Below are 18353 nucleotides of genomic sequence, written 5' to 3'. Positions count from 1 at the left end.
AGTTGATCGTGCGGATGGGGTTGGCCTATTATCGTGAGGGGCTAGTGGCGCAATGGATAACGCGTCTGACTACGGATCAGAAGATTCTAGGTTCAACTCCTGGCTAGCTCGATTCCAATCTTTTAAATCCTCTTACATAGCGTATTTTGAGCAACTTGATTGTGGGGATGGGGTTTGCTTGCCTGAAATCAGTGAGGGGCTAGTGGCGCAATGGATAACGCGTCTGACTACGGATCAGAAGATTCTAGGTTCGACTCCTGGCTAGCTCGATTCTACTTTTTGAAATTCTCTTGCATATTTTATGCAAGTTGATCACGCGGATAGGGTTGGCCGGTCCGGAGATCGTGAGGGGCTAGTGGCACAATGGATAACGCGTCTGACTACGGATCAGAACATTCTAGGTTCAACTCCTGGCTAGCTCGATTCCAATTTTTTTAATCCTCTTACATAGCGTATTTTATGCAAGTTGATCGTGGGGATGGGGTTTGCCTGCCTGAAGTCCGTGTGGGGCTAGTGGCGCAATGGATAACGCGTCTGACTACGGATCAGAAGATTCTAGGTTCGACTCCTGGCTAGCTCGATTCCAATTTTTGAAATCTTCTTGCATAGCGTATTTTGAGCAACTTGATTGTGGGGATGGGGTTTGCCTGCCTGAAATCAGTGTGGGGCTAGTGGCGCAATGGATAACGCGTCTGATTACGGATCGGAAGATTTAAGTTCGACTCCTGGCTAGCTCGATTCTACTTTTTGAAATTCTCTTGCATATTTTATGCAAGTTGATCGTGCGGATGGGGTTGGCCTGTCCTAACATCGTGAGGGACTAGTGGCGCAATGGATAAGGCGTCTGACTACGGATCAGAAGATTCTAGGTTCGACTCCTGGCTAGCTCAATTCTACTTTTTGAAATTTTCTTGCATATCTTATGCAAGTTGATCGTGCGGATGGGGTTGGCCTGTCTGGACATCGTGAGGGGCTAGTGGCGCAATGGATAACGCGTCTGACTACGGATCAGAAGATTCTAGGTTCGACTCCTGGCTAGCTCAATTCTACTTTTTGAAATTCTCTTGCATATTTTATGGAAGTTGATCACTCGGATGGAGTTGGCCGGTTTGAACATCGTTAGGGGCTAGTGGCGCAATGGATAACGCGTCTGACTACGGATCAGAAGATTCTAGGTTCGACTCCTGGCTAGCTCAATTCTACTTTTTGAAATTCTCTTGCATATTTTATGGAAGTTGATCACTCGGATGGAGTTGGCCGGTTTGAACATCGTTAGGGGCTAGTGGCGCAATGGATAACGCGTCTGACTACGGATCAGAAGATTCTAGGTTCAACTCCTGGCTAGCTCGATTCCAATTTTTTAAATCCTCTTACATAGCGTATTTTATGCAAGTTGATTGTGGGGATGGGGTTTGCCTGCCTGAAGTCCGTGTAGGGCTAGTGGCGCAATGGATAACGCGTCTGACTACGGATCAGAAGATTCTAGGTTCGACTCCTGGCTAGCTCGTACCCATCTTTTGAAATACTCCTGCAAATCGTATTCAGTATATTCTATGCAACTTAATCCTTTCACAATGCACAACTAAACAATATTTTGCACAGCTCTTCCAATCCAACTGCCTTACGGAGCACATTTCTCATATTATTAAGCACGTGATATGACATCACGTGTTCTAGCAGGCAGCACACATTCATTTGTTATTACGCCAGTTGTGTCTGCGTCTACGTGAATGTGTTGTGTGTTGACTGACAAACAGGGGAGCTTTGTGCCTGACCTGTTGATGAGTGGCGATCTCCTTGCCACTTTGCACACGAAGTGCTGCTGAAAGCAATCGTGAAAGTAGCCCTGGGCTGCAGCAGACACTTTGCTCACCACGCTGCTGTCATTGGTCCCTTGCACCTAAGAAGACCAACAAGAACTTGAAAGCATCACGAGCCTGCATTCAAGTGTGTGTAAGTAAAAGTCCCATGTGAAGAACCTCACCGCTGTGTCCGCACCCTTCTGCTTCTTTCCGTTAGCCATGCCTTAAGTTAGCACTCACGTTACTTTAAATTACTACAACGTACTAATTTTACTGATTTGTCCATGGATATGTGTGGCAGGAGTTCAAATTCTAGCTCGCTGGTGCTCACTGCGAGTGTTGGCTCGTGAGTGAACGATTTGTTTAAAAGAACTAATCCTTTCAGTGAACGAGAGTGACCGAATCACTTGGTAAAGTGATTCGTTCTTTTTTCAGTTCATATGACTTCAACCAGTAGGTGTCGGTAATGCCCATTGAAGCTGGTGCCACCTCGCCGTAAAACAAAACGAAGAAGAAAATAACGTGTACTCTCTTTCACTGAAAAGAGTCGTTCTTTTGAGCCAATTGTTAATTTGGGGGGGGGGGGGGGGGGGATCAGTGTGTGTGTGGGGAACGATTCGTTGAACGATTCGTTTGAACAGATCTTTTCAGTGAACTGATTCTAAAGATTCTGTTCACTTAAAAAAACTGGAATGCACATCACTACTCACTGCCCCCCGTTGACAGCTTCTATGCTTCACAGCGCCACCGAGTGGCCTGGAGAACGCCTCAACCATTGACGCTGCAGCAATTATAAACGGGTTAATTAATTTTTTATATACTGCTTGGGCATTTCATTTGGACCACCCCTCCCCCAGTCCAATTCGCCCTCTAAAACGTCTCGCTGCATGACAAATAATCATTTATTTATTGTGACAGCACGTAAGCAGCATTTTGACATGCATCTCTTGGGCTTGTTTGACAATGCGGCAGACATGCAGCGCGCATGCGCGATTTCCCCAACAGGAAGCGTTTGGCTTCAGCCAGCTGATGTTGCTACATTGAAGTCAACGGTCACGGGAAGCGACACTATTTACGGTAAGCGTCTTTGACCCCCCCTCTCACAGTAATAAGATTCAAGCAAAAAAAGACGTCATCGTGTTGTGAAATTGCTGTCAAACATTTGATATCATTAGCAGGTTAGCGTTTTTCTGACGTCCAAGCTGAAGTGGACATATATAGCCGGTCTCATGCTAGCAACCAAACAAATGATAACATCTGATGGCGTCACCACAGGAATCAACAAGGAAGCTAATGAAATGCTGGCCTGCAGGGTGTATTGTTCTGTGACAAGATTGCGGTATTGTTTCCAACAATGTTTGCAAAGACAGGAGAAACAGCACTTCTAATAATGTGTTTGTATAGTGTGGAATTTTAGGTGATTAAATATTTTCTGATCAGTCAAAAACACTTCACCCACATCGTTAAGCAAAATGAAAAATTTGCATTGTAAATGTGTCATCCTGATATGTGGCAAACATGATGGTTCAGTCCATCCAATAGAGTTGATTGGGGGGGAAAAGCATTTACATGTAATAATGCATGCATTTACTGTAACCGAAAGAAACAAAACAATCATTAGGACTCTAACTATGTCGACAATCAGTCTCTTTTTATTTCTTAGAGGACCAGCTAGCTGCCCACCATAAGGGTGTGTTTTTTTTCTATCCATCCTTATAAGTGGCCTTATTGCTTCAGCTCTTAATGGTTCATGAAACAAGTTGTCAACATGTTAGATGAAAGTGTGAAATATTCACCAACTGTCTACAAACCAGGAAATAGTAGACCCTGTGATGACCTTGTTCTCTGTGATTGGTTGCAACAGAGCACACGGGATATAACCAGCGAGGCTTCACCGTACAGGTTGGAGGCTGAGCGACGGTGACCTTCCCCCGACGGCACCCTGACACGGGTCGCTATGAGCTCCCGAGGGAGTGGCGGCCGCTCCAATGGCGCGCTGCAGCAAACCAAGATCTGCCAGTTCAAGTTGGTGCTGCTGGGTGACATGGCAGTAGGCAAGTCCAGTCTGGTGCTACGTTTCGTCAAGGGACAGTTTGACGAGTTTCAGGAGACCACCATAGGAGGTGAGGGCTGCGGGGAACATGCTGAAAATCAACCTGTGTTTATTATTCACATTTGGAATAAAATATGTTTTTGTGTGTCACAGCTGCCTTCCTGGCTCAGTCAGTGTGTTTAGATGACACCACTGTCAAGTTTGAGATCTGGGACACAGCAGGACAGGAGCGTTACCACAGCCTGGCACCCATGTACTACCGAGGCGCTCAGGCTGCCATCGTAGTTTTTGACATCACCAAGCCGGTATGCAACACGCACATTCCATTCACAATGTGGTGAAGAGATGTACCTAATAAAGTGGTTGATAATTGGACTGTACTGTATATAGTAAACTATTTCTTGTGCTGTGCTGTCATCCACTTTATGGTTTGTGTTGTTTTGTTGACATGTACAGGAAACCTTTGAGAGGGCCAAGGCCTGGGTGAAGGAGCTGCAGAGGCAGGCCAGTCCCAACATTGTCATTGCTTTGGCGGGCAACAAGGCAGACTTGGCTGAGAAGAGACTAGTAGAGTATGAGGTAATTAAAACAAAGGAACTACTAATACCTCAAATGAAAACAACACGGCTGTTTTTGTGAAGGCAAAAGTATTGATAGTGCTCTGCAATCGAATTTCATACATCCATGACACCTCGTCAAACATTAGCTTCGACGCATATGTGTCCGGAAAAGGTGTGGAATTTTTAAATGTCGTGTAGATATTAGATTATGTTCCACTTCTGCGGTTTTATCACAAAAAAGCCAAAGAAAAAGAAAAATGCCAACCCCTCAAAAGCACAAACCTTATTTCCTGACATCCCGCATGACAATCGTATTTTTTCCCCTCACTTTGAGTTGAATTCAAAAGTGTTCAACGTTTCTCGTTCTTAAGGAAGCGCAGACGTACGCCGATGACACGAGCCTGCTCTTCATGGAAACGTCGGCCAAGACGGCCATGAACGTCAACGAGCTTTTCCTGGCCATCGGTGAGTTGCTTTATATTTGTGTCTAATTTCTTGAATTGCAGTGTTAGTTTGGGCCTACTTCTGCTAAAACAACTGAATCGTAAAGTGTCTATTGCAACAGATTGCCGAGATTGATGCTTGTGTCCCTGCAGCCAAAAAGATGCCAAAAACAGACACCCAAAACCCAACACACGCAGCGCGACATCGAGGGGTCAACCTTCAGGACCCTGACGCCCACTCCACCAGAGCTTGCTGCGGCGGGAACTAGACCACGATACCCCCCCACCCCCATCATGTACTACCATGTGAACTCATCACCACAATCCCACTCCAAAAGTATCCCTTCTTCCTCAGCTAACCATGTTGAACAATCATCCTCATCAGTGAATGAAGCCCGCCGAGAAAAAGGGAAAGAAACTACAAAAATGGAGGACACAAATTGTGTATATTCTGCCTTGCATCATTTCAGCTTGACTCCTGCTTGATAACCTACACTTGTACAAAACCAACAAGCAAAGAACGAAGCAATATGATGTGGTAAAATAAAAGAGGCTAAATGTGCTTGACACGCTTCGTCTGTCTGGTCATCTGGGTCCGAAAACTAACCAGCACAGTTTATGTGTTTTATGTTTTTGTATTCATATAAGACCCCATACATGTCCGACAGTACAAAGCAAAATATATGCCATTGCTCTCACACCATAGCGACAATAAAGGCATGAGCCACAATGCGTTTGCTGACATTACCTTTTTTTTTTGTGCTAATATTGTGTGCATAGCAGAAAGTACAGAGTACTGATACCTGCCGCAAGGCATTTTCAATTTTGTCAATGGAGGACGGAATGAAGAGTGCAATTAATTTATTGTTGAATGTGTTGGAGAAGGTGTACGTATGTGTGAGCTTATGTTGAAAGTGTGTGAGTGCGGAGGGGTGAAGTGTTGACATTGATGAGAATTCCTAAAATTGTGGCTTCTCATCTTTTTTGATTGAACAATTTACAAATGGATGGATGGAAATTCAGATTGATAAAGTGTTTCTAGAGATATGAAATGTTGAACACCTAATTTGTTTAATTTGGATGTTAACATTTACCCAACATTGTGTTTTCACTGCTTTATCTTGAGTGTTTGGAATACATTCAAATAAATAAAAAGGTATGAGTACGTCAATGTATTGGGAATTCATGAAAGGAAGTAAAACAATATTGATGCTTCCTGTTTTGCTGTTTACAAAAGATTTTCCAAATAGTAACAATTTCTGCTGCCTTGAAATCACATTTACAAAAAATGAATTGTTTCTAACCATTAAAAAATTTAAATCTCTTGACTAAAAAAAGGAAAACACCTTCGTTCCATTAAAAAGTTAGAAAATGAATACCTTAAAAAAAATATTTTTCAGCTATTCGTCACATTCATCATCCTCCGCGCTGGCATAGATTGATTGGTTCCTGCGTTTGATCCGCGGTGTGGTAGCGGTCTGGCTTTCCACGTCACCTACTTTGTCGCTGGTCCGTTTGAGGAAGCGCTCATCGTTTGACTCCAAGTTGATTGGAGCAAGACGAGGGACGGCCGGTGTAGAGTGGCAAGGGGGAGGCAGGTCCATAATGGGGGACATGGGAATGGGTGACACTTGAGATTTGGGTGGGGGCAAGACCATGCCGCCCGGTGTGTGGGAGTTGCCCTGGGGCACTTTTGGATCAGCGCTGCTTTTGGGCTCTTCCTCACCCGCCTCCTCCTCCCACTCGTCCTCTATGATGATCTCATCGGGATTGAAGGAATTCGATGCGCCCGAAATGTCAGTTGGGTAGTCGCTGGGCTCATCGCCGCTCTGAGTGTCAACTTCCTCAGAAGTGAGGCCGCCCTGAGACCCGCTCCTGTCGCCAGACTGGCCCGCTTGGGTGTAGAGATCTGTGAGACCCAAGCTGGCACACAGCTCTGTGGTCTGAGGGTTGGCGTGGTAGCTGGGGGCGGCGTGGTACTGGGGGCTGCTTGGGTCGTAAGGCGGCACTGTGCAAGTGAAGTTGTCCGGGATAGCGAGTTCGCCACTGAGCTGCTCCACCACCTTCATCATCGCATCCTCAGAAACCGTAAAGTCCCACCTGATGGAGAACAAAGCCCAGATAACGCGACAATAATTTTCACGAGGATTTATGACGACAACAAGATGTAAATAATATAGCAAGGTGTGTGTACCGTTCATGTAAGCCGTTATTCTCCGGCGGGTTCCAGGGATGAGGGGCGGTCCTCTGCAAATCATTGGTGGCCTTCAAGATGGCGAGCCATTCGGGGTCGTATTCCAGATCATCGGATGAACCGTCTCTTTCCGGTATGTCCACGATCTACAACCAGAGCATGCATCTTGTCAAGCTACCATCTCTGTATTAGCACATATTACCGGACGTTCCCTCACCTGCAAGAATTGCCGATAGGGCAGACATTTATCCAGCGACAGGAATTTGGTGACCCGCGGGGCAGCGTTAGGTTTAGGCTTTAATAACGTAGGAAAGATATCTCATGAAAAATCTTTTTAACAACAATTTAAGCAATTGAAGGTTAACCGCCAGTCTTACGGGATGCTGCTTGAGAGCAGCAAATTTGACGTGAAGATGCGCCGAGAACCAGTAGGTAGGCTGGAGATGCTCCAGGAGCTCGGCGGCTGCGGGACTTCCAAGAGAATTGGACTCTACTTCTTGCCGAAAAAACTTCTTCTTCCGGAGGAGCTCCTCCAAGGGGCCGTGATGATAGATACCGCGAGGCCAGTCGTGGCTCAGGAAAATGTCAACGGGCATGCGAAGCTGAATGGAATTTGAGAATGGACAAGATCCTTTTAATTCACTTCTTTCAATGTCACGTGTTTATTTGAAAACAAAAACGTCTTAAAAAAGAAGCTAAATTGCATCAAGTATTGTTTATATGACATAATCAAGCCCACTTCCATTAAAATACTACTTCACTAAATGTGAGCAGTAAGCATGTGCGGCTCAATATTATATCACATTTATGAAAGAAATATAAGACATTTTTAAAATTATGTCTACATACACAGCCCTTCTCAAAGGCCAGGATTTTGTAATTCAAAAAAGTCTTTAATAAAATCAACAATGAAATAAAAAGTGACATTGTGAGAATGAGCAAGCGAGATGAATATTTGACGATTACCTGCTTGAGTTTAAACACCTCAATGTTTCGCACATGATAGACGCTTCTCAGGGTTTCGGGGTTGTATGGTGGGAACTCGTAGTGACCTAAAATGGGGCAACAGACCTAATCAAAAAACTGCTCGGCGGTGTACAGTCCACTGTACTGTCCAGTTTGAGGGTGAACTCACCTCTTCTGTAGTCATGTGACTTAAAAATTCCAGAAATGCCGCCAATTCGGATCCCTTTGTATCGAATGACCCCAGCGTAACCTGCAGATGAAGATGGAGAGTCGCAGATACAACAGAATGTTATAGTGCTTACTTACAGTATCAGGTACAAATGGAGGAGCAACTTGTTTGTATGTATTCATGAAAAAAAACAAATATTGTTGTATTGTTAGACAGTTCCTACCCAAATAATATATATTAGGAGCTACCCAGCCTCCATAAGAAAGCTCCTGCAGATGATTGGAGGCCTCGTGGTTACCACCGATGAAGATAGTAAGAATGGGAGCCTTCTTTTCTCCAGAGTAGTACCTGTAACAAAGATTTTGTTTCAACATAAGCCCACCTGTGACTTGAAATAAACAAATAATTAAGAGGCACTGACTTATAAAAGGTTTGCATGGTTCGGTACTTGGCAGGCACCGCCATGCACTTGAGGTCGCCTTCGTTGCGCACAGCCTGGAAGTCGCCGCAGCATAGCAGCAAGTCCACTTTGATGCCTTCCTTCTTCTCCAGGTAGCTGATGGTCTCATAGATCTTGTCCAACTCACCATGGCAACAGCCCTCCACTGCTATCTTCATGGCTGTAACCAGTTAAGGCGCTCCTGATTCTTTTGCTGCCTAAAGAAAGACAACATGATCAGCTTGGCAAGGAGAATTTAGAATTCAAGAGGAATCTCAAGTCGCAAAGAAAACCCACGAACATGCAAATTCCACTTGTCCCTGCTACACTACATGTATTGGAACAGGAGTTCATTTGGACAAATTGGTTGTTGACTATCAATAAATAAATGCATTATTTTACGTATCTATTTATAATGCAATTGAATTATCATAAACTTTGATTTTACATTGTTAAAAAGGGTCCAAAAACCGCGCAATGTTGTTTTGTTCTGTTACCTAATTTAACTAGTCGCCAATCATGAGCATACGCACTCGTGGCGAAGAATACACGTCGATTGTTCTTTTAAGCAACAAATAAACAACTTACGGAGGACGTACGAGGGGGGCAAAGAGGACGTAGTCACTTTTGCACGCCGTAAGGCCCCCAATTGATGACAAAGTACATGTTTTGATGAAAAACTGTCCGAGTGAGCAACGAAATTTCCCACCATGCATTCAGAGTCCCGTGCGCATGCGCAGGTCAAAAACAGACCAACAACTTTGATCACCAGCAGCAGATTCAATACTTATTAATAGAAGACACATTTTGAACTTTTACAATTACATAATTGGTGCACATAGGTTATTTGGAAGCAAAATACATGCGAATTTATTCTCTGTTTTTTGTTCTGTTGTGCGGTTTGATGTGACGAATCTATTACCTAGTAACCACTTTACGTCACGCTTATGTTTACTTGACAGACAAATCCACTGCCTGCCTGTCAGACAAAACGCCAAGTTAGCGGTGTTACTTTGAAGCTCGCAATTACATTTGTGTCCGCAAGGGGATACGCCTCACTTTTTAAATTGAAAACTCAAACAAAGACTTGATTGATTTAACTGTATTTCCTTTAAAGAGGCCGCCCAAAGCTGCTCTGGGGGGTGGAGTGTTTGCAAAGTCTTGCGCCGATTGGGGCGCTCGATCGGGGGACGAGATATGGCGTGCTTGTTGGAGGCCCCTCTCCGCATCAGTGTGCTGTCTGTGAGTGTCACGCTTATCGATTCTTACACTAGTTTTCGTCTCCACTGTGCCCATTTCTCCCCCTCCCTGTTGTAAATTATGAAGGGCAACTAGTTGACGTTGTTGTCAAACTACAACGACTCTATGCTCCTTGTTAGCACAGAGGCTAATCCATAGGCTCTGCAGACTGCACAGCAACATGTAGCGAGGCTAGCGGTCCGCCTACTGTAGTGCTTACCTGAAAGTGAGCGTTCGTTTTAAACGTTTTCCCCGCACGGCTAGGCGGGGACTTTGGGAACACCTGAAGTTGCACCGGCGATCAACCGCGTCTCTGCGTCCGTCTCGGCTATTTTGTGAACGAAACGAGCGCTCAACGAGCTGTCAGTGTCACCCAGATTGCTTTAGCGGCTAACTGCTACAAGTTGTTTCTGTTTCTTTTAACTCAAATATATTTAACCATTGGTTATGCATCGTACGATTAAGATATGTATCCCTTCGCGTACCTCCCCCCACATTATGCTGATGTCAACTAACCATACACAACGTTCATATACGTATTATTACCAGGTGACAGGTTGCTCCTTCCTACTATCATGCTTAGTTATAGGTTAGTTGCCACCAACAGCTGACCAAAATCTCGAAATAACCCACGTTATGAATTATTTATTATGCAAGGGGGTTGGCATCAGTGATCGCCAGATTGTACTCGTTGAGCTAACGTTGCACTCTAGGCGCCGTGACGAGGTCACACGTCGTGTAGATCGTTCTGGCTGTCACTGACAAAAACAATATTTTAGGGTTGTGTCACATGCAGCTGATGGGTGCACGACTACTAGAGCAGTGAAAGAAGAGATGGGCATGGTTCTAAATATAAAAAAAGTATTTAAAAAAAGTATTAACAGCTTTACTTGGACTGTAATTGTGGCACAAAGTATAGAAAAATGTGTTGCTGGATTGTAATCATTCATTTGTATCTTTACTTGTGTTGTAGGAGGTCACTGCCACGAGTCGTCATTATGTGGACAGACTGTTTGACCCCGACCCACAGAAAGTGCTGCAGGGAGTCATGTACGTTCATCTCATGTCGCCAAATGTGGTGTTTCAACTCAAACTAGCAGTTGCACATTTACATTAATCTGATCAGAGTCGAGATGAGGTTGACCATGTACTGATGATGTCATGAGTAGTACTACTATAATTACGCAAAAATATGCAATAAGCTACGTGTGTATATATACACGATAGACTGCTCATACACTAAATATATGCAGAATATACACATTAGAACAACATCGACTAAGGCTATGTCAAGATGGATAATGATATTTCTAGTCAGTTGCTTTTTTACAGTGTTTTCCATTCATTGGCACATCCAAGTAACGTTCGCACAACTTGGCCGAACGGGCAAACCTGTCGTCAATATGGGGCTAGGGTCTGCATGGTGGGCAATGGAGTGTTTGCAAATAATCACTGACTTTTTTGTGTCCAGTTGAATAAGGGATTATCCCAACCACTACCCTCCTTCCTCTTTGCGAGGTTGAGTCAAAAAAGTTTAGAATCCTACTCAAGCAGGGCACCTCTACTGGGTGTCCCTCACTTACCGAAACCAAACTTTCTGAAATAAAAGTGACAATTAAAATCCATTCAGGTGACAGCTGGTTATTTACCGCATTCCCATAACATACCAGTTTAATTGAGCTGTTCCTGTGAGCGGCTCTTTTTCATTAGCTCAAAATGCCATTAGGATAGTAAAGTTGACTAGGCTGTACAACCTCAAATTCAAACGCACTGTTCCTCTTTTCTGAGCTTTTGGAATGTTCAATGGTTACAAGTTTCTGGACATTCCTCAATGCGACTTGCCTTTCCCTTTTTATTTTTAACCTCTAAAGAGAAGAGGCTAGCTCTGGTTACAGCCTCCAGTCATCTGTACTTTTCCACCAGCCTCCTGCCATTTGATAGTGTTTGGCTAGCTTGCAGAACACAGGAAACGTATCACTGATCATACTCATGCAGCAAAACATGTTGCGCAATTGCATTACATAATTCTCTTTTAGTACATTGATCTTGTGTCTTTTCTTGTGCACCGAAACGGATCTAACCATAGCAAACTTCTATTAACATTGTTGTCACAAACTCATCTCGTTTTTGTCTCCCCAGTGACATGAAGAATGCTGTAATTGGCAACAATAAGCAGAAAGCCAATTTGATCGTCCTCGGAGCTGTGCCAAGGTACACGCCCTCTTTTCACCTTAGTTTGCTTCCTGCTCTTGTGTTCTTGAGACATTCTTGTTTAAAGACATAACATAACAGTACAGTGGACCCTCAATTTAACATTTAATGAACACAAAATATAATTTTTTGTGCGCCTTTCTCTCTGTTTTAGGTTACTGTACCTTCTGCAACAGAGCTCCTCCAGCCTGGAACTGAGGACAGAGTGTGCAGTGGTGCTGGGCAGCTTGGCCATGGGCACCGAGAACAATATCAAGTCCCTGGTGGACTGTCACATCATCCCCGCCCTTCTTCAAGGTTGGGGTCACGAGTGGGCTCTGATTTAGGCGAGCCTTGTCATCATCATCATCATCATCAGTGGTGAATTCCTTTTTTGTTGCTTGCAGGTCTCTTGTGTCCTGACCTGATTTTCATCGAGGCTTGTCTTCGTTGTCTCAGAACGGTCTTTATCAGTCCCGTCACTCCAGTACAGCTGCTCTACACAGTAGGATCACGTCTTACTTTTTTAGCTAAATTACCCCCCAATAACCCACGCGGTTTTATGTTTTTTAACTATTTTCAGGATCCCACTGTGATCCCCCATTTAATGTCTCTGCTGAGCAACTCACACAGGACGCAGGAATACACCACGCAGATCTTCTCCCACTGTTGTAAGGTATTTGTTGGTATTGGCCCAGCAGCAGTCTGAGGACACATGGGAGCAGTTGAGACAGATACTTTTGATTGATGTGTTGGTGGTTTGTGTCCAGACTCCAGAGCACCAGACAGTTCTGTTTAACCATGGCGCCATTCAGAACATCGCCCTTTTGCTAATATCGCCCTCCTATAAGGTGAGCGGCCATCTTGTCTACAATGTTTCTTTTATTTACTTATTTTTGTTTCAATTTAATGGTACTGTCTTCTATAATTCAAGTGATCTGTCATTGGTTTAATAGATATTTTACGCAGCCAAATGTTTGTGGCATCGGTTACGTGATATGGGTACGTGGTACGAGTACGTTCTGTGGTATTGAACATTACTACTATGTCTAATTTTAATATTTCAAAATGACTGATGTAAATAGGGTAATGGAAACACACCTTTGAATGTTATTTTGAGTATCATGATGTAAACCTCTTTTTATCCTTCCAGGTGCGCATGCAGGCATTAAAGTGTTTTTCAGTGTTGGCCTACGAGAACACTCAGGTGTCCATGACGTTGGTGAATGGTGAGTGCTCATTAAGCGGGACGCACACAATCAGCTCAAAGACAAGGCTTTGCGTGTGCTTGCAGTGCTAGTGGACGGCGAGCTGCTCTCTCAGGTATTTGTGCAAATGATGCAAAGGGATCAACCCATTGAAATGCAGCTAACGGCAGCCAAATGGTGAGTCGATTGCAGATGATGTTATCGTAATACATCTGCATGCATCTCTTTTGACATGCACTCTTTCCGTTGCAGTCTCACGTACATGTGTCGAGCAGGCGCCATCAAGACGGATGACAGCTCCATTGTCTTAAAGGTGGTGTTTTTTTTTCTTCTTTTTTGCCAATGATGTTTAGAAGTAGGCATGTGTGACTTCCTGTCGTTGGTACTGGTGCAGACGCTGCCGTGCCTGGTGCGCATGTGCAGCAAGGAACACCTGCTGGAGGAGCGGGTGGAGGGAGCCGAAACACTGGCCTTCCTCATGGAGCCCGATGTGGAGTTGCAGCGGATCGCCAGCACTACTGACCACCTGGTGGCCATGTTGGCCGACTACTTCAAGTACCCCAGCTCCGTGTCGGCCATCACTGACATCAAAAGGGTGAGTTGGCATAGTTTTGAATTTTGCCCATCTTTTATATAATGTTTTTATTGACTATTTGCTGTTTGCGCAGTTGGACCACGACCTTAAGCACGCACACGAGCTGAGACAAGCTGCTTTCAAATTGTACGCATCTCTGGGCTCCAATGACGAGGACATCCGAAAAAAGGTTTGCTGTCCATATTAGCAGTTTAGCCTTGACAAATTCACCTATTAATTGTGCTCAGGCCAAAATTGAACATTGCTCCATCTTGTGGCAAACAAACTATATAGAGCCAAGTTCAGGAGTTTGATTTGGACAAAAGTAGTTCCTTGCAGTTATTGTGTGGTATCTCTATTGGCAACGACTGTATAATTGTATGCATGTGTGTTGACATTCTTTATCCTTGTGTGTCTTTGTGAAGATCACAGAAACGGAGAACATGATGGATAGAATAGTCAGTGGCCTTTCAGAGTCCAGCATTAAAGTTCGCTTGGCGGCCGTCAGGTGAGATCATGTCATATTTGAACTTTTCTTTGCATATAATGTTGACTTGTTTGACTGTGAAATTGTTTGATCCATCCAGGCATCCTTTTCGGACTGAAACAGTTTAGGAAAAGATTAATTGCCATTTTTCTGATAGATATTGCAAATTGTTATAAATTTTTCTGGCTTAATTCATCAATTATCAGAATGCTGTGGGGACATATTATTGAAAAGAAAATGTTAGGGTTGACTTCCCCTTTAAACTTTTATCATTGACCGTCCAGACATAACATTTAGAATTGTCATTATTATACAAGCAAAGAAATAATTCAATTAAAAAAATAACTATTTTGAAGTTGAAGGCAATTCTGAAATGTTTTTCTTGAATTCTTAATTGTATCACTTCAAGGGAGCACACAATGTAACCCCTTATTTATTATTAGTTATTAGTACATGATGTTACATTTACCATAACAGCGTGTACCGTATCATTTTTCTTGTTCCAGATGTCTCCATAGTCTCTCGCGGTCGGTGCAGCAGCTGAGGACTAGCTTCCATGATCACGCTGTGTGGAAACCCCTCATGAAGGTTAGCATAAGAAACTGTTGAAGCTTCCTGAAATTCATGAGAAAATATAATACAATTTAATTCTATTTTGTCCCACAATGGAGGAATTACAGCAATTCAACAAGGTGATATTTTAGTTTCATTTTTTTTTTTTTTCCCCCTGCTTGTTTTGATGCAGCTGTTGCAAAACGCCCCCGATGAAGTCTTGGTCATGGGGTCTTCCACACTATGCAACCTACTGCTGCAGTTCTCACCCAGTAAAGAGGTAGGCACATGCTTATACAGTAGTTTTCAAAACCCTTTTGAGGGCCCTAGAGCCTGTTTTGGTGGTGGCTCTTTTGGGTCGCCATGAGTCATACTCAATATTTGACATAGTTCAAGATATTGCCGCCTCTTTTTGAGCATTAACATCAACATGGCAGCCCTCCTAGCAGATAAGATGTTATCGCTTGTGAATTTCTGGGTCGATATCTATGTTGTGTATGTGCTCGCTGTGCACAGCCCATCCTTGAATCAGGCATCATAGAACTACTATGCAGTCTGACCCAGAGTGAGACTCCTGCACTTCGGGTCAATGGAATCTGGGCCCTAATGGTGATAAACGTCTCCTCTGAACACACTTCAACCTCAAACTACTGGAGACAGTTGAGGTAACCATACATACTTCTCTGCACTTGTGTACACAGAACATGGCGTTCCAGGCAGACCATAAGCTGAAGGTGGAGATTATTCAATGTTTGGGCACAGAACAGCTCTTTCGCTTACTCTCTGATCCTGACGGTAATGTTCTGATGAAGACGCTTGGATTGCTGCGGAATCTCCTGTCAACACACCCTGTGAGAGCACACACATGCACACGGATATTTACACAAAGGCAGTGCTAATATTTTTTTACCCATTGTTAAGCTGTCTTAAACAGTAGTATCATGTTGAGGTTTTTATGCCACTGATATGTCGATAATGTTAAAGCAATAACAATTAAAGTAATCGTTTTTATGAACAATCATCTTTTAATAAAATATCTTAGTAAAAAAAAATGCATCATCAGCATGTTTTTTTTTTTTGCTGTCAGCACATCGATCAGATCATGAGTTCTCATGGAAAGCAGATCATGCAGGCCGTCACGCTCATCCTCGAGGCTGAGCACAGCGTGGAGGTCAAAGAGCAGGTGGGAGAAACCTGACAGTCGCTTGGTTATTATTGGACGTCGGCTCTGTTTCATATATATATATATTTTCTAATTAACTAAAAACCATATCATTGACCAGACACTGTGCATTCTCGCCAACATCGCTGATGGCAACACGGCCAAGGAGCTCCTCATGACCAATGACGACATGCTACAGAAACTCAAATACTACATGGTAGGCCCACTTCTTTGCATATTCACTATAATAAAGCTGCGGGCAGTGACAAACGCTCCCTCCAATATTAGGGCGAGGCATTGGTTTTTACCTGAGCTATGAAGTCATTTTCAGTCAACAGCAAAATGGCCACATAGAACATTACTGAAAGTAAAATTTTAAGAATAACACATGAACTGAAACTCATGCTGAGGGCTTAAAGATAACTGATTGTATGACTCAATTCCATATTAAAAGTGTTTGACATATTTCTTACCCTCAGGGTCACTCCAATGTGAAACTACAGCTTGCCGCCACCTTCTGCGTCTCGAACCTCGTTTGGAACGAGGAAGACGGTAAAACAGCCCGTGCCAGAATGATCCTATTGGGATCAATCAATAATGAACAAGTTCAAGTTTTGCTGACTGTACAAAATGTAGCGGTGCGTAAAATGTCAGAAGTAAAAAAGAATACATAGTATCGACTATAGTGGGTCCTAGAATTATTAAGTCTGCACACGCTCTATTCAAATTAGAAAAGTAAAAATAAAACATGGATATTTAGGGTTCTTTTGTTGCTGACAAACGGTATGTAAGAGTGAAGGAAACATTTTTCCTCCCGTGTGTGTTGTCAGGTTCTCAGGAGCGCCAGGACAAGCTGAAGGAGTTGGGCTTTGTAGACATGTTGCACAAACTCTCACAGGCCTGTGATGCCAACCTCAGTGACAGGTGAGAACTTCAGCCCGCTCCCACTCTCTCTTCATACAAAAAGAAGAAAGAAAACAAAATGTTCACCCTGCTGTTCTGACAGGGCCAAGACAGCCATGGAGCAGTACCTGGCATGACCACAGGCGGGAGTGACAAGCATCACTCTTGGAGGACGCCTGCTGTTTTTGTTTGGTTCAACAGCCGAAGTTTTGAGTTGCACAAAGACACCTTTGTTTAATTTGTAAAGACACAATTTCCCTCCTATCTATCTATCTATCTATCTATCTATCTATCTATCTATCTATCTATCTATCTATCTATCTATCTATCTATCTATCTATCTATCTATCTATCTATCTATCTATCTATCTATCTATCTATCTATCTATCTATCTATCTATCTATCTATCTATCTATCTATCTATCTATCTATCTATCTATCTATCTATCTATCTACCCATCTATCTATCTATCTATCTATCTACCCATCTATCTACCCATCTATCTATCTATCTATCTACCCATCTATCTACCTACCCACCCATCTACCTACCCACCCATCTATCTACCCACCCATCTATCTATCTACCTACCTATCTATCTATCTCCGTACTATCACTATTTTTTTTGAGAAGCTTGGAGCTTTTTGACGTGACATTTTGCTTGTCATGGACTCGATTTATTGAGGAAACTTGATGACAAGATTTTTCTCTTGTTATTTTTACATTTGTAAGTAAAGAGGGCGCTTCCCTTCTGTTTCCTTGAGAGAAAGGATACCTTGAGAGGGAAAGGAAACAAAAAGCTATTTTGAAATGTGGAGGTTTTCATTCTTGTGTATACTTACCTCGTAAATGTATACGTGTGTATACATGTGTATATATATGTGTGTATATATACATGTATACATATCAGTATATAAGAACATAAAATATCTATTTTTGGAATGTTTTTCTCCCCCATTTTATCCTCTGTGTTTTCAGTCATGTTTAGAAATGAAAAAAAAAATCCTGTTTGTGTTCAGTGTGCCTCTCGAAGCGATTTTTTCATCACACACTCGGCCCTCTGGGATTCTTACTCCTTTTTGTCTATTTATGTTAAACTTACACAAATGTACTTTTTTGTGTATTATGAGAAAAAGAATCAATTGAGACTCACCCCTTCTCATGGATGCTAAAGTGCAGCATAGCAAGAGCATTATGTGTCATACCTATTCTAAATCGTGTTTTAAGTTTTTTTTTTTTTTTCGTTCCCCCTTCCCTGGAGTGTTCATTGACATTTCACACCTCACTGATGCTCTGATGGGATGAATGTTCACACTGAAAATATATGCAGTCCCCACAAAGGAGCTGATTTATGCTGCTTCTTTTTTCCCCGAATAAGTTAAAGTCTGAAATAAAACAATCGATATGTGA

The 18353-nt window shown here is 43.0% G+C and overlaps 4 protein-coding genes and 7 non-coding genes across 16 annotated transcripts in view; 9 read left to right on the top strand and 2 right to left on the bottom strand.

The window, feature by feature from the left end:
- The window catches only part of lcmt2 (leucine carboxyl methyltransferase 2), a 13252-nt gene extending 11014 nt beyond the window's left edge, over window positions 1-2238 (bottom strand). Inside the window, exons 1-2 of the mRNA XM_061287740.1 lie at window positions 1985-2238; window positions 1776-1900 (exon numbers count right to left, since the gene is read on the bottom strand). Coding sequence (XP_061143724.1) covers window positions 1776-1900; window positions 1985-2023 — 164 coding nt within the window. The 5' untranslated portion in view covers window positions 2024-2238. The remainder of the gene's footprint in view (window positions 1-1775; window positions 1901-1984) is intronic.
- On the top strand, window positions 39-111 carry trnar-acg (transfer RNA arginine (anticodon ACG)). Its single transcript has one exon. It is a non-coding gene; the product is annotated as a tRNA-Arg (tRNA).
- On the top strand, window positions 197-269 carry trnar-acg (transfer RNA arginine (anticodon ACG)). Its single transcript has one exon. It is a non-coding gene; the product is annotated as a tRNA-Arg (tRNA).
- trnar-acg (transfer RNA arginine (anticodon ACG)) lies at window positions 508-580 on the top strand. Its single transcript has one exon. It is a non-coding gene; the product is annotated as a tRNA-Arg (tRNA).
- On the top strand, window positions 971-1043 carry trnar-acg (transfer RNA arginine (anticodon ACG)). The gene has a single exon. It is a non-coding gene; the product is annotated as a tRNA-Arg (tRNA).
- On the top strand, window positions 1124-1196 carry trnar-acg (transfer RNA arginine (anticodon ACG)). The gene has a single exon. It is a non-coding gene; the product is annotated as a tRNA-Arg (tRNA).
- Window positions 1277-1349, top strand: trnar-acg (transfer RNA arginine (anticodon ACG)). Its single transcript has one exon. It is a non-coding gene; the product is annotated as a tRNA-Arg (tRNA).
- On the top strand, window positions 1435-1507 carry trnar-acg (transfer RNA arginine (anticodon ACG)). Its single transcript has one exon. It is a non-coding gene; the product is annotated as a tRNA-Arg (tRNA).
- On the top strand, window positions 1812-6029 carry rab5b (RAB5B, member RAS oncogene family). Of its 3 annotated transcripts, none has more exons than XM_061287750.1 (7): window positions 1812-1953; window positions 2775-2879; window positions 3705-3925; window positions 4009-4160; window positions 4312-4434; window positions 4787-4880; window positions 5012-6029. In XM_061287750.1, exons 3-7 carry the CDS (start codon window positions 3760-3762, stop codon window positions 5125-5127), a joined length of 651 nt encoding a protein of 216 aa, XP_061143734.1. In that variant the 5' UTR covers window positions 1812-1953; window positions 2775-2879; window positions 3705-3759; the 3' UTR covers window positions 5128-6029. The 3 variants fall into 3 exon arrangements, with proteins under 3 accessions (XP_061143734.1, XP_061143733.1, XP_061143735.1); XM_061287749.1 differs by having other exon boundaries at window positions 3667-3925; XM_061287751.1 differs by lacking the exon at window positions 1812-1953 and having other exon boundaries at window positions 2765-2879.
- dbr1 (debranching RNA lariats 1) lies at window positions 5906-10238 on the bottom strand. Of its 3 annotated transcripts, none has more exons than XM_061287747.1 (9): window positions 10086-10238; window positions 8609-8844; window positions 8411-8535; window positions 8188-8268; window positions 8019-8104; window positions 7430-7654; window positions 7270-7347; window positions 7053-7198; window positions 5906-6958 (listed from the first exon to the last, which is right to left on the bottom strand). In XM_061287747.1, exons 2-9 carry the CDS (start codon window positions 8803-8805, stop codon window positions 6259-6261), a joined length of 1638 nt encoding a protein of 545 aa, XP_061143731.1. In that variant the 5' UTR covers window positions 8806-8844; window positions 10086-10238; the 3' UTR covers window positions 5906-6258. The 3 variants fall into 3 exon arrangements, with proteins under 3 accessions (XP_061143731.1, XP_061143729.1, XP_061143728.1); XM_061287745.1 differs by lacking the exon at window positions 10086-10238 and adding an exon at window positions 9896-10064; XM_061287744.1 differs by lacking the exon at window positions 10086-10238 and adding an exon at window positions 9215-9374.
- armc8 (armadillo repeat containing 8) lies at window positions 9577-18353 on the top strand. Of its 2 annotated transcripts, none has more exons than XM_061287739.1 (22): window positions 9577-9868; window positions 10839-10915; window positions 12005-12076; window positions 12231-12373; window positions 12463-12560; window positions 12639-12731; window positions 12826-12906; window positions 13209-13284; window positions 13350-13440; window positions 13516-13576; window positions 13658-13858; window positions 13932-14027; window positions 14263-14345; window positions 14831-14912; window positions 15070-15156; window positions 15393-15485; window positions 15578-15727; window positions 15964-16059; window positions 16160-16255; window positions 16518-16590; window positions 16869-16962; window positions 17045-18353. In XM_061287739.1, exons 1-22 carry the CDS (start codon window positions 9824-9826, stop codon window positions 17076-17078), a joined length of 2022 nt encoding a protein of 673 aa, XP_061143723.1. In that variant the 5' UTR covers window positions 9577-9823; the 3' UTR covers window positions 17079-18353. The 2 variants fall into 2 exon arrangements, with proteins under 2 accessions (XP_061143723.1, XP_061143722.1); XM_061287738.1 differs by lacking the exon at window positions 9577-9868 and adding an exon at window positions 10276-10414.

The sequence above is a fragment of the Syngnathus typhle genome, linkage group LG9 (genome assembly GCF_033458585.1).
Source record: "Syngnathus typhle isolate RoL2023-S1 ecotype Sweden linkage group LG9, RoL_Styp_1.0, whole genome shotgun sequence".
Classification (NCBI taxonomy): domain Eukaryota; kingdom Metazoa; phylum Chordata; class Actinopteri; order Syngnathiformes; family Syngnathidae; genus Syngnathus; species Syngnathus typhle.
The sequence above is the reverse complement of the archived record's forward strand: the minus strand, read 5'-3'. Positions and strand labels throughout refer to the sequence as shown.

Bases quoted from the DNA above. Each gene is read 5' to 3' on its own strand.
- dbr1 (XM_061287747.1), bottom strand. From the start codon at position 8,805: ATGAAGATAGCAGTGGAGGGCTGTTGCCATGGTGAGTTGGACAAGATC. The intron at 8,105-8,187 runs GTGAGTTCACCC...GCCCCATTTTAG, and splicing joins GTCACATGACTACAGAAGAG to GTCACTACGAGTTCCCACCA. The intron at 6,959-7,052 runs GTACACACACCT...GTTCTCCATCAG, and splicing joins AATAACGGCTTACATGAACG to GTGGGACTTTACGGTTTCTG.
- rab5b (XM_061287750.1), top strand. From the start codon at position 3,760: ATGAGCTCCCGAGGGAGTGGCGGCCGCTCCAATGGCGCGCTGCAGCAA. The intron at 3,926-4,008 runs GTGAGGGCTGCG...TGTGTGTCACAG, and splicing joins TCAGGAGACCACCATAGGAG to CTGCCTTCCTGGCTCAGTCA. The intron at 4,881-5,011 runs GTGAGTTGCTTT...GTGTCCCTGCAG, and splicing joins CGAGCTTTTCCTGGCCATCG to CCAAAAAGATGCCAAAAACA.
- armc8 (XM_061287738.1), top strand. From the start codon at position 10,313: ATGCATCGTACGATTAAGATATGTATCCCTTCGCGTACCTCCCCCCAC. The intron at 10,916-12,004 runs GTACGTTCATCT...TTGTCTCCCCAG, and splicing joins AAAGTGCTGCAGGGAGTCAT to TGACATGAAGAATGCTGTAA. The intron at 12,907-13,208 runs GTGAGCGGCCAT...TTATCCTTCCAG, and splicing joins TAATATCGCCCTCCTATAAG to GTGCGCATGCAGGCATTAAA.